Source organism: Mustela lutreola, chromosome 8 (genome assembly GCF_030435805.1).
Source record: "Mustela lutreola isolate mMusLut2 chromosome 8, mMusLut2.pri, whole genome shotgun sequence".
Lineage (NCBI taxonomy): Eukaryota > Metazoa > Chordata > Mammalia > Carnivora > Mustelidae > Mustela > Mustela lutreola.
In genome coordinates this window covers 145377072-145389962 of record NC_081297.1, presented here as the reverse complement: position 1 = coordinate 145389962, position 12891 = coordinate 145377072, and the positions used below count along the sequence as shown (strand labels likewise).

Genomic DNA, 12891 nt, shown 5'->3' with positions numbered 1-12891 from the left:
GACAGTGTCCCGTTGAGAGGGAACAGCGGGTTCAAAGGCCGGGAGGGGGACGCAGCGAAGCAGTGTCAGGACCGGGAAGGCCCGTGAGGCCCAGCGCCGCGCTAGGTGCCCCGGTCCGACTTTAGGCCAGGCGTGGCCTGGCCGCTTCCGGATTTTCTGTTCCGGATCCCGTCGAGGAGGGGCGCCACCTTTCCTCTTTCTGGTGACAAAAGGGACCCAGAGAAGGCCGACGTGCGACTCCAGGCCGCCCCGCGGGCCGGAGCCCGGCTGCGCGCTCGCACCGAGACCCCAACGCCGCCGCCGGCCGCCGGCCACCTGCAGCGCGCGGGCAACTCCCGGGTCGCCCCTTCCCTGCGGCGGCGTGCGGGGCGGGGCCGCCTGGGGCCGCGCGGCCCCGCCCTCCGCCGAGGTGACGCGACCGGGGGGCGGGGCCTGGGCGCGGCGGCCCGACTGTCTCGGCAGCGGCGGAGGAGCACCGTGCGGCGCCACGATGGGGGCCCAGCTGAGCACGGTAGGCGGGGAGGGGCGGGGGGGCCGCGGGGACGGGGCGCGGGGGGCCGCGGGGACGGGGGGCACGGGGACCCCACCCGGCCCACCCCGCCCCGCGCGTGTCCCGCGGGAGCCGCGACTCACGCCCCGGCCCTCCTCCGTCCCCGGGACCCAGCTCTCCTGACCCGGGTGGGGGGGCGTGCGGGCGGCGGGCTCCGGGGGCGGGCACCCGGCTGACGGACACTGGACGCCCCGCCCGCTCGCCCGCATCCCACCCCCCCTCCATCCCGCCTGGTCCCGCCCGGTCCCGCCCTGTGCAGGGAGGAGCGGGCTGCGCCTGAGCCCTGCGAGCGAGTGCGGGTGGGAGAGGGTGTGGCAGGGAGAGTTGGAGTGTGACCGAGTGTGCCGGTGAGCGAGTGTGAGTGTGGATGGGAATGAGTTTGAGAGCGCACGTGTGTGGCTGAGTGTGAATAAATGACACGACGGGGTGACGTGTGGGTGTGCACGAGAGTGCGTGGCACTGTGAACGCACACGCGTTTGTGCGTGCAACTAGGCGGCTGGTTGAATATATGAAGTGACTGGGTGTGAAGTGTGAGTGTGCACGAGAGTGAGCGTGAATGGGCATGCGTTCGAGGGTGCAGAGGTGTGGCTGAGCGTGAATCCATGGGCCGGGCGTGGTGGCCAGTGTGCGTGTGGAGGTGTGCGGCCGAGCAGCCTGTGTGGCTGAGTGAGCAGGCGGGAGTGAATGTGTGTGAGAGCGTCTGAGAGCACGTGGGCGTGGGAGTGCCGTTGGTGTGCACTCTCTCTTGGTGGCTGGGTCTGTGGCTTCTTGGGGCCTCATTGACTCCACAGCACCCTAGTCTGGCTGGAAGGGGCCCTGCGGGGCTGCCCGGCTGGGCTCGCCTCCGGCTCCCCGGGGAAGGCTAGAAGCTGACTGACTTGTGAGCGGCATTTCACAGATGAAGAAATGCAGCTCACACTTGGTCACCTGCCGATGCCTGGCAGGGCCTGGATTTGTGGGCTCCAAAGTCCACCATCCTGCTGTCCTTTTTGGACTGGCGCAGGGCCTCCCCAGCCCCCCACGCCTCTGCCCTTGGATTTCTCAAAAGCCCCCACAGTGGGGCTGGGGCCGTGTGCTCCTTGAGAAGGCTGTAGCCAGAGGGCAGCTGCCCAGATCCCTGCACACACTGTGGTCCCCGGTGCTGGCTGGACACGGGGAGCAGGCCACAGGGCTGGCACTAAGGACGAGGCGCAGGACCGCTTGCCTCCACCGCCGTCCCCACCCCAGGCGCCCAGGGTTTGGAGGGTGCCTGCCTCCTCCCTCTGTGAGGGCTCCTCCTCATGAGGCCAAAAGGCCTCTTGGCCTGAAGTTGTGGCCCAGCCCAGGACTCTGGGGGACATTCAGACCGTGCAGCAGCCTTGCCCGGGGCGAACCCATGGGCATTACTCAGCTGCAGAGGAACGTGCTCCTCGACCCCTGACCCCCACCCCGGCTGTTTACCTGCTGTGCTTCTCACCTTCTGGCTGCTGGTGGTAGGATTTGTCACTGCGTCCCCAGCGTCCCCAGCGTGTGGCTGCTCCATCCATTTTTGCTGAAGAGCCAAGGCTCCCTGGCAACCGCCTTGTGGGGGCAGAGCCCTGTCTGGGGATCAGGAGACTCAGTAACTCCTCGGCCTCCTCTGCCCAAGGAGCCCTCTGAGCACTCAGCTGTGCTGGGGACAGGGAGCCGCCATCCCGGATGGCAGGCCGGTCCCCCTACATGCCCCCCCACCCCGTGGCTGGGCAGGAATGGCCCCTTCCTTGTTTGCCCTGCTCAGATTCCCGCTTAGCCCGAAATACCCACAGCAGACCCTAGCTAGGCCTCCTGGGCTCAGGCTCTACAGGGTCTGCAGGGGGCTGGCTCCAGCTCTGCTGAGCTCTGCCCAGCAGACTGCTCGGGGCGCCTTATCTGGGACATGCAGGCTCCGCAGGAAGCCTCCTCCCGTGCTCCAGCCCCCCCACCCCCGGTTCAGGGGTTGGCTCCGGAGTCTAGTCAGCCACCTGGGGGGAACACTGGGGGACTGGCCAGCCATCTAGGACTGTGGCTCCCCTGTCCCCAGCTCAGCCATTGAGTGCTCAGGGGGCCCTGACAGGCTGACAGGCTGCCATCACAGGTAGAGTCCCAGGCTTTCCACTGCCCCCACCCCCCCAGCTCTCTGCCTAGTCTGTGGCCTTCATCCCTGGCCCCAGGAGAGCAGGGCTGTGTCTTCTCTGCTGAGAGCCCCATTGCTGTCCCCCTGCCCCTCCTCCCGCGTTCCCTTCCCCCACAGCTGCGAGCCAGGAGCCCCCCCTGCAGAACTTCCTCCACTCCCTCCCACTTCCTTCCACTTCCTGAGAAGGAGGCCAGGAGGGAGGTGGACACCCAGATCCCTGCAGGACAGCTGGTGGGCGACAAGGCAGGTAAGCCTCTAAGCCTTGGCACAGGGAGCTGGCGCCTGGGGAGGGCTCACCCTGCTCCCTCAGACCTAGCCCGGGTAGAGTGGATGGCGTGTCTGGTCCCAGTAGGGAATTCCAGGGGCTGAGCAGCAGGGTGGGCTGCCCTGGGGAGGGTGGCGGAGTGGGGGGCTACCCAGCCCCTCAGCAGTGGTGGGTGCTGGGCGCTCCCTGGAGACATCCCGGGACTTTGGCTGCTCCTTCCCCTCTCCCCCTCCTGTGTCAGCAGAGGTGAGGAGAGGCAGGTGGAGGATTCCCTGAGGGGCAGAGCACAGCCCCGGAGGGGCATCAGGTCAAAGTCTGGGAGGCAGGCACCTGTCTCCCAGACCCCCCCCGCCCCCTAGTGGCTGCGGTGACCTGGTTGTACGTGTGGGTACATGTGTGTGTCTGTGTGTGAGCAGCTCGGCTGAGCGGGAGCTGGGGTGGGGCCTTGGGCTCAGCCATCTGCCTTCTGTTTCCTCTGGCCACTGCGTGCAAGGGTGGGAGCAGTGGCCTGCGCTGGGTGTGGGGGCGCCAGGCAGAGCACATTCTACTCCCAAGTTGCGGGAACAGAGCATCCCTACCCCTTGTGAATCTGGCAAAGCCTTCCATTTTTGGGAGCTGAAGTCTTTACCTTTCCACTGTACCCTTTCCCCTGGCTGTGTCTGTCTTCCCACTGGCTTGAGTTCCTCAGGGGCAGGGTCCCGTGGCTTGTGTCCCCCGAATCCGGCACAATTCTGGTGTGAGGTGTGCTTCCTGGGGTTTATGGCCTGAAGGACTGACAGCCCACAGCTGCCTCCCCGGATAGGAAGGTGTAGGCTTGCAAACCCACCTCTGCTCTCTCCGGGCCACACGGGGCCCACGGGCACAGAGACTGTTGTACAGTGACTCAGGGCGTGGACTTGAGTCAGATGCCTGGGTTCAAATGCTGGCCCTTGGGCCAGGTCTGTCGTCCGGGCCTCTGCTTCCTTGCCTGGTTGGGAGTGGTAATAGCTCCGGTCTCTGGGCTTACAGGGTTATAAGAGATAATTAGGTGCTCTATGTAGCCCCGTCACGGGGAGTGGGGACTAGAAGGAAGGCGGATGACATTTGTCTACTGCCCATGGGAGCAGCTCCTTCCGGGCCCAGGGCACTGATCCTTCCGGACCTCTGGAAGGCGGCTGTGCCCAGCAGGGTGGGAGCAAGGGTCCTAGCCACCTTGGCCTGTGCTCTGTGAAGGGCTGTGGGTTTTTCAAAGGGACAGGGTAAGCGGGTGCCCTGAGCTTGCCCGGGAGGGACCTGGCCTCTTGCCCTGGTTCCTGAAACTTCCAGACAAAATAAAGGGAGTCAGAGAACGGCCTGGGGTGGGGGTGGGCCCTGGATTTTTTTCCACAAATATTTACCAAGTGTCTCTGGGGGGGGGTGCCGTGGTGAGGAGACACCCAGATGTCTACCTCCTGGGGTTCCTGCTCTGGGGTCTGCTGTGGCACGTCAGCTGTGACCACACACGGGCCGTTTGAGCGCAGGCTGGCATCCGCGGTCCCCGAGGCTGGTACCTGGCCTCTGGAAGGGCTCTGCAGGGGCTGCAGCCTGTGTTCAGGACTTGCCTTCGGAGCTGTTGACCTGGGATCTTTGTCACAGCCAGTGTTTGTGGGCTTGGGGCAAGTGAGCGATAAGTGACAGAGAATTGGGGACCCAAGCCCAGACTCTACCTGGGCCTCGACGCCTCCGTTTCCTCATTTGTCACATGAATGCGGTGGGCCCGACTCTCACGGACTGCTGTGGGTCAGTGAGGAAATGCAAGGGAAGGCCTTTTGCCAATTGCAGAGCGAGCTGCAGGCCCAGGGGGTCTTGTGTTATCAAACTTGGCCAAGGTCTGGGGAGAATAAACCTCCAGGGAGCCCCAGACCCAACTCCAGCTGGCCGTTACGGTCATTTCAGTCCATCTGCAGGGCTCCTTCCAATGGTGATTTCCTGCTAATGTAAGTTCACTCCACTCTCTCCCTAAACAGTGCTCCCAAAAGATAGGGCTTCTCTGATTGACTGGGAGGGGCTTGCGGATTCTCCCCACCCCCACCGAGTTTGCAGAGGGGAGCAGGGGCTGTGGAAGTCCACTGAGGGCCAGATTAGCTAGGTAGGGCCAGTCAAGGAAGATTTGATCTTTGACCTGGGCTCGGAAGGATCAGTAGGAGTTTTCTGTCTGGATGAGGGAAGAAGAAGGGTGATTGGGGCAGAAGGAAGACTGTGCAAAGGCCCGAGGCAAGAAGGGCTTTTGGCCAGAGCTGTAGCCATACAGTAGGAATGTAGGCGGGGGGAGCCATCGCGGGTGTTTGAGGAGGGACTGGGGGCCCCATCGTTGGCTTGGCAGTTGGGGCCTCATTGTGGGAGGCAGGATATGGGACAGTGGTGGGTGGGATTCGGGCCTCGGGCTCTGTGGCCAGGGCACCGAGAGGGCACCTGTCCTGGCCTGGGAAGAGCTAGACGGGCCTGGTGCTGAGTCCTGGCTTCTCCCCTGACTTGCTGTAGGACCGACCACAGGGAAGTCACTTGAGGAATAGGGACAGTTATATCCCTTGTGAGTGTGGTTCTGAGAATTGGCTTTGGTGCAGTTGGGGCGAGATAGGGCCCTTCTCTGGGTCTGTTTCCTTATCTGTGACCTGGTGCCTGAGGCCGAAAGGAGGAGTAGTACCGCAGGTTGCTCCTGTGTCGCTCACTGGGCAGTCCCAGCTTGGGATCGGTTGCCCCACCAGCCCTGCGTGAGGCCTTTTCCCATCATCCCCCCGCCCAGTCCCCCCTACCTCCCACCCTCCAGCCGCCCCCCCCCCGCCCCCAGATAGGACGTCCTCTTGTACTTGAGGAGGGCAGGGCCTAGAAAGGCTGAGGTTCTCCCCCTGAGGTCCTGAGCTGGGGTTTCAGACCTGGGCCTCCTGACCCCCCAGTCCAGGGCTGCCCGCCAGGCCCCTTAATGAGTCCCAGGATGGGTGAAACACTGTGTGCTGTCTGGGATATGGTGGGGGCTGGGTAAATGGGCAGTGGCCAGAGACCCCTGCCTGGTGGCCCCAGCCCCTGCTGTGATGGGCGGGGTTGGAGAAGAGAGCCCTGGCTGGCTCTAGAGAGCCTTTCCTTCAGACCCATTAGTCACAGACCAGGGGCTCTGTGGGGTGGGGCCTAGGCTGTACCCAGCCTGGAGGCCCTGCCTGGGAGAGAGGCCCATTGTTCTAAGCCCAAACAAAGGGCCTGAAACCATAGCAGCCACAAGGTAACTTGAAGCTGCTGGGCCGGTTCAGGGAACAGGGGCCATGGTGCTTCTGCCCTTCCTTCACCCGGGTATTCCATCTCCCCGCTGGCAGAGGCCCACTGAGGGCGGCAGGACAAAGTTCCTGTGTGTGCACCCACATTCCTCTGTAACCTGGACACCCCCATCTCAGCTCATATCCCGGCTCCCCCAGAAGGCGAACAGAGCAGTCAGTCAGTCTTTCTTCTACAGATGAGAACACTGAGTCTCTGAGAGGCCTCAGGTACTCAGCCAGAGCACCCTCCCTGGGTCGATAGAAAGTGGAGAATCCTGGATAGAAAGTGGAGAATCCTGGCAAGGCGTCTAGGAAGCCAGGGAGCAGCGGGGTGGGCCTTGGGAGGCGAGGTCCTCTCTCACCAGCCACTTCCAGGTCTACGCTCTGCAGAATATGCTACCTCAAGAAGCTGTGTAATCGAAGGACTTGGCTCTGAGCTTCCTGGCAGTCAAGGCAAAAAGGGGAACTTGTATGGTGATGATAAGGAGAACACATGATCATTTGCTGAGAGAACTAAAGTTAGGGAGGTGTGTCCGTGATGGCTAGAGAACAAAAATGTGAGCCAGCTTTCTGGAGAAGCAGTGTGGACTTTTGGATCTCAGCCTCACTGTTCGAACCACCAGTGTGAGCTCCTCCCCACCCCACACCCACTTTTTATTTTGAAATAATTTCAAACTTACAGTAAAGTTGCAATAATGTGTGAATTCCTGTATACTTTTTGCTCAGATGGACCTTGTCCCTAATGTAGTTAATGATTACTGTATTTGCGTTATTGTGGGTGTGTGTATATTTCATTATTATTTAACTATTTAAGAGTAAGGTATAGGTACAAAGCCCCTTTGCCCCTAAATACTTGAGTGTGTATCTCCTAAGGACAAAGGCATTCTGTTGCCTTATTACAGGACAGTGATCGATTCAGAAAAGTGACATTGATGCAGTGCTCTTCTACCTTTTTTTTTTTTTTTTTAAGATTTAAGATTTTATTTATTTATTTGACAGAAGAGAGAGAGAACACGAGCACAAGCAGGGGGAGTGGCAGGCAGAGGGAAGGGGAGAAGCAGACTCCCCACCTAGACCCCATCGTAGGACTGGATCCCAGGACTCTGGGATCATGACCTGAGCTGAAGGCAGATGCTTAACCGACTGAACCACTTAGGCGCCCCTGCAATGCCCTTATCTAATCCATGGGCCTTAATTCAGATTTCACCAGTTGTCTCAATATTGCCCTTTGTAGGGGCGCCTGGGTGGTTCCGTGGTCGAGCATCCCGATTCTTGATTTCAGCTCAGGTCATGGTCACGGAATGGGTCATGTCGGGCTCTGTGCTCTACGGGGAGCCTGCTTGAGATTCTCTCCCTCCCTCTCAGCCTCTCCCCTGCTTGTGCGCGCGCTCTCTCTGTCTCTCTTTGCTTCAGATAATAAATAAATCTTAAAAAAAATATTGCCCTTTATAGTTGTTTTATTTCTGGCCCAAGATTATAATCCAAAGCCACGCATCACGTTCCAGTGCTCTGTCTCTTTGGCCTCTCTTTCAGCTTCCTAGAACTGTAAGAGTCACCGAAAACTGGCATAAGACAGCAGACATGATTCTCTCACACTTCCCGAGGCCAGAAGTCTGAAATCAGTGTGCTGGCAGGGCCCCTCTCTGGAAGTCTAGGGGAGGGTCCTTCTTGTCTCCCTACTTCCCGTGGTTGTCAACAACGTTTAGCTTCCTTGGCTGTTGGCCACCTCCCTCCAGTCTTTGTCTCTGTCTTCAAGTTCACTCTGAGTCTTCTTTCTCTTATATGGACACTTGTCATGGGGTTGGGGACCCACCGGGATAATCCCAGATACTTAGCCCCACATCCTTAGCTGGGTTGCATCAACAAAGGTCCATTATTGGTCAGGTCACGTTCCCAGGATCCAGGTGGGTATGTCTTTGGGGGCCTCTGTTTAACCCACAAGAGCTTCCTTTAATGAGGACCAGTTCTCTGACCTTCCTTTGTTTTTTTTTTTTTTTTTTGTGCCATTTTTGAGTTATACTGGGGAATGGCCCTTACTGTTTCCCTCGTGGTTAGAGGCAGATGAAATGATCCTATTTCACAGTTGGAGAAACAGCTCTGAGAGGCCGAGTGATTTGCCCTGGGTCAAAACCAGCTAGAGAGGATGGGTGACCAGTTGTTAGCTTCTGTAAGGCTCTTCTCCCCAAGTAAACCGAAGTGCAGTGAGCTATCTGGCCAGGGAATTTGGGTTTTGTGTTTTTTAACCGGTGCTAGGTGGCACAGTCAGTTGAGTGTCCGACTCTTGGTTTTGGCTTGGGTCGTGATCTCGGGTTGTGGGATCGAGCCTCTGTGCTCAGCATAGAGTCTGCTTGGACCTTACTCTCCCTCTCCCTCTGCTGCTCCACCGTGTGCTCAAGTCTCTCCCCATCATAAATAAATAAATCTTAAAAGTAAGTCTACTTAAAAGATAGATAAAAATCTAAGCCATCTTTTAGGGTGTTTGTGAGGTTGAGTTGTGGGGGGTAGGGGGCTGGCAAGGGGGAGCCTCTCAAGGTCACGTAGGAGAGGGAGCATGGGCCAGATGTTTAAGAGTGTGACTGGGGAAGCCAGTGGACTCAGGTTCACATTGTAGCTCCCCACCCGCCTGCTGTGGGACTCTGGGCAAGTTGGTTCACCTCTCTGAGCTGCTTGCTCATCTGTAAAGTGGTGCTGAACGACCATGTAGGGCTCATCACGGTTCTGGGCAGTAGACTCTCTGAGTTTCAGGGGTCCTTGCAAATCATCTGGTCCAATTCATTTCAGAGAGGGCAAGGGAATTAGCCAGGATCACACAGCCAACAAAGAGCAGAGCTCTCCATGCCCAGTTCAGTGCCTCAGCTGTCCCTCAAACCTGAAGGCAGAACTTCTGGGCTCAGGACGAGGGAGCAGAGAAGTTGACTAAAGGAAGGGAAAGAGGGAGGGAGCACAGATACTCAGTGCCCAAGATTAAGCACAATTACTTGAGAACTTTACTCTGAGCTTCCTGGCAGCCAAAGTGAAAAGGGACACATGCTCTGTTATGTAGCTTTCTTTGTCCTGGTTCCTCTGGGAAATGGAGCTTTGCCAGTGACTTAGAAATATAGCGATAGGTTTCATGTGCCTGGGTTTTGTAACTTCTCCCAGCCGGCACCAAAGTGGATGCCAGGGTTCCCTGGATGAGGGTGGTGGGGAGAGGGTGCTCCTGGCAGAAGGGACAGCATGAGCAGAGGCCTGGAGGTGTGAACCAACTGTTGTGTTTGCGGGAAGGGCAGGTGGCAGGCCAGCTGACCTCGTGGCTCTCTCCCTGTCATTTCAGTTGGGCCACGTGGTCCTGTCCCCAGTCTGGTTCCTCTACAACCTGCTCATGAAGCTGTTCCAGCGCTCAGCCCCGGCCATCACCCTTGAGAGCCCGGACATCAAGTACCCGCTGCGGCTCATCGACAAGGAGGTGAGGGCCTGACACCCCAGGCTTGCAGCATCCGGGCCACGGAGGCTCCTTGCCCTCCCTCTGGCCCCGCAGAGCTTCTTGGTGCCTGCCCTGTGCTCAGGGAACAAGTTCCTCTCCCCCCGAAATAGATCCTGTTGTCTGCCCATCTTTCAAATGGGGAAATTGAAGTGATGTCCCCTTCTAGGGCTACTACCAGTAAGCAGGCAGAGGGGCTCGAACTCAGGTCTCTGACCACAGAGCCTGCTCTGCAAACCACACTCTTTCCCACAGAAGTCCAGAGCAAGCGGACCCCTCAGGACTTTGGGATCTAAGCGCCCATTTAACAGGTGGGAAAACAGAGGGCAAGAGAGGAGTGGGGGGCATTGGAGGTCACACTGTGAGTTAGGGGTAGAATGAGGACTCAGGCCTGCCCCTGCCTTGGTCCCAGGTGCTTCTCATCCCAGTGCCCCTTTCCTTAAAGCAAACAACTCCCCCCTGCTTCCAGGTCGCCTTCTCTGAGCCCTGCTTGTGGGACCCTGGTACTTTCTGCCTCTGTGCAGATTCGTGATCTTGTGGTCATCTGCCCCCTCTGGAAGGCTCACTCTTGCCCTCCTGTTTGACCCTTTCCCTTTTCAAAGATCTGATCATGATTTAAAACCATCCTCTCCTGCCTTTGCCCCGCCTCCCTACAGCAGCTGCTTTTCTCTCTCCTCTCCCTCACCAGAGCCCCTCCCTGGTGCTATTTCTGGCCACCGCAGCTGCCTCCAAAGGGTGTGACAGGGAGAACTGAGTCATGGAGTGGAGAAAGTCACCTGCCAGGCCCTGGGCCCTGCCCTGTCTCCACCCTGAGCTCCACACCAGTCTGAGGCCCCTTGAGGCTCAGAACCGGGAGGTCACAGACAAGTCAAAAGCCAAAGAGAGGAAAAAGAAAAAAAAAATCACCACTTCCCAGAAACTTGTATGAGGCTTTATCTTTTCAATATGTTTTATATATATTTTAACCATTTTAATTCCAGAAAGAACGTGTGGCTTATATGTGCCCACTATAAACATTCTTTGTTGAGTATTAACATCCCCTCCATGCCGCCTCCATACGGAGGGTCCCCTTCGCAGGCCGTGCGAGCCTTTTCCTGGGCATCCCGTTCATACACGTGTGATGTGTGCAGTTTTAGGCGTGTGTATACTTACTGTCACTTTTTTAAGAATCTAATTTTTTTCACCCAGCCATACAACACGGACACCTTACCACGTCTCATCCAAATTATTTTTGACCACTGTCTAGCATTTCCCCATAGCGCAGTCACACGGTCGACCCGCCAGTCCCTTTTGATTGTCCGAAGCAGTTAAATCTGCTCCTTCCCCCGCTAGAGCCTAGTGGTGGCTTTTGGGGGTCAGTGGCCGGGTCCGCTTTTTTTTTTTTTTTTAAAGATTTTATTTATTTATTTGACAGAGAGAAATCACAAGTAGACGGAGAGGCAGGCAGAGAGAGAAAGGAAGGGAAGCAGGCTCCCTGCTGAGCAGAGAGAAAGGAAGGGAAGCAGGCTCCCTGCTGAGCAGAGAGCCCGATGTGGGGCTCGATCCCAGGACCCTGAGATCATGACCTGAGCCGAAGGCAGCGGCTTAACCCACTGAGCCACCCAGGTGCCCCCGGGTCCGCTTTTTGATATGTTCACTAAGCTCCCCCAGTGGTGCAGGGAGGCCCCCTCCCCCCACTGCTTGCCCTTCCTGAACCTGCTGACCTTCAAGGTCTCCCTGGAGCTCTGGGGGGTGGACGGGTCGGCTCACCCTGGCCAGCAGCCCCATGCTGAGCCCTGCACAGACGTTAGCCTCATGACTTTGCTGGGCCCCGCCTCTGTCATCCAGCCCAGGAATTATCAGTGTTTTTCCCTGTTCCTCTTCTTCCCAAAGTTGCCTGGCATGTGGGCTTCTGACCTTGAGCCCAGGACCAGTTGATAATCCTGGAGTCTGTTCCCTGGAGGCCTGGGGACTCAGTTTGCATGGAGCGCAAGGTTTATGAGGGAGGCCGCCTCGGGCTTGGGCTGGGGGTGCAGAGACCGCTGGGGCTGTCCTAGGGGGTGGCCGGGCTCTGGCTTTCTGCGATCCTGGCCTCCTGCCTCTGCTTGTCGGCTTCAGGGCCGCTCAGAATGGTGCTCTGCTCCTTTGGAGAGTCTGCTGTCCTCCCTCCACGTGATGACGCTGCCCATCAGTGGACCTTGCCACGTCGCCTAGCCTCGTGTGGGCGCAGACCCGTGCTGGATAGTGGCCGGGTGCAGGAGAGACCCCGCAGCGGCTTCAGGGGGCTGGGGCTCTGGGCTTATTCCCAGCTCTGACCACAGCTTACTGTGGGAGACTTGCCTCCCCGGCCTTGGTTTAAGTCTGCTTAATGGGGAATGGGGGGCTTTGGTTCTGGCTCCTTCCTTGGCCGAGCCTGGCTCTTAACCAGCCTCTGCCCCACTCTGGGGAGAAATGGCCATCGCCTGCCCATCCTGCGCAGGGTGGAGGCCTGGCTTAGCTGTGGCCGTGACCTCGTGGGCAGTGGGGCTGGTGCACTTCTGCCCTGTGCAGCCCGCTGCCGTCATGGCCGTCCCACTTCTCAGGGGACTTTTAGCATCATCTGGAGCCCTCTCTTGTGTCCCCGGCCCTCAGCACACGGGCCTTGTCTCAGCCCTGTCCTTAGTTTGCCAGCCCAGGGCCCGAGGTTTTCCTGCTTCCCCAGGACCCTCCCCAAGCTGATGGCAGGGTTGGATCCTCCCTCTTGCCCTCAGAATTTTCTAGGCCATCTGGCAGCCTCCCGTTGGGATCCTGAGTTCATTCCATACCCTAATCCCCATGCTGGGGGGTCCTGGGTGGGTCCCTGCCCTTCTCTGGGCCAGTGAGAGCAGAGGCACACGTGGTGCGTGTTTGACTCCTTGCCTGTGCACACGTGCGTGCACACGTTGTACGTCCACATGTGACATCAGCGTCCCTTCTGGATGACGCGGGATGCGTCCAGAATGAGAGCAGGGGGCCGCTCTGCCCCAGGTGCTGACAGCTCAGGCCTCTTCACAGGTGATCAGCCACGACACCCGGCGGTTCCGCTTCGCCCTGCCGTCGCCCCAGCACATCTTGGGCCTCCCTGTCGGTGAGTGGAGCTGGGGCCTAGGTCAGAGAACTGGGAGCTTTGCCCTTGAACTAGGGAGAGTGGGGAAGTCTTCAAGGACCAAGGACAGCCACACGGGCCCTTCAATGAGTGTGCGAATGAGAGGGGACATCCATGG

At 58.7% G+C, this 12891-nt stretch overlaps 1 protein-coding gene across 2 annotated transcripts in view; it reads left to right on the top strand.

Annotated features, from left to right (window-relative positions):
• Window positions 1-380: 380 nt before the first annotated feature.
• LOC131839572 (NADH-cytochrome b5 reductase 3) overlaps window positions 381-12891 on the top strand; it is a 27790-nt gene continuing 15279 nt past the window's right edge. The window contains exons 1-3 of one of the 2 annotated variants that reach the window (XM_059187167.1): window positions 381-511; window positions 9524-9655; window positions 12683-12755. In XM_059187167.1, coding sequence (XP_059043150.1) covers window positions 491-511; window positions 9524-9655; window positions 12683-12755 — 226 coding nt within the window. In that variant the 5' untranslated portion in view covers window positions 381-490. Of the gene's footprint in view, window positions 512-2813; window positions 2930-9523; window positions 9656-12682; window positions 12756-12891 lie in introns of those variants that run through there. The other variant, XM_059187168.1, reaches the window with a different exon arrangement.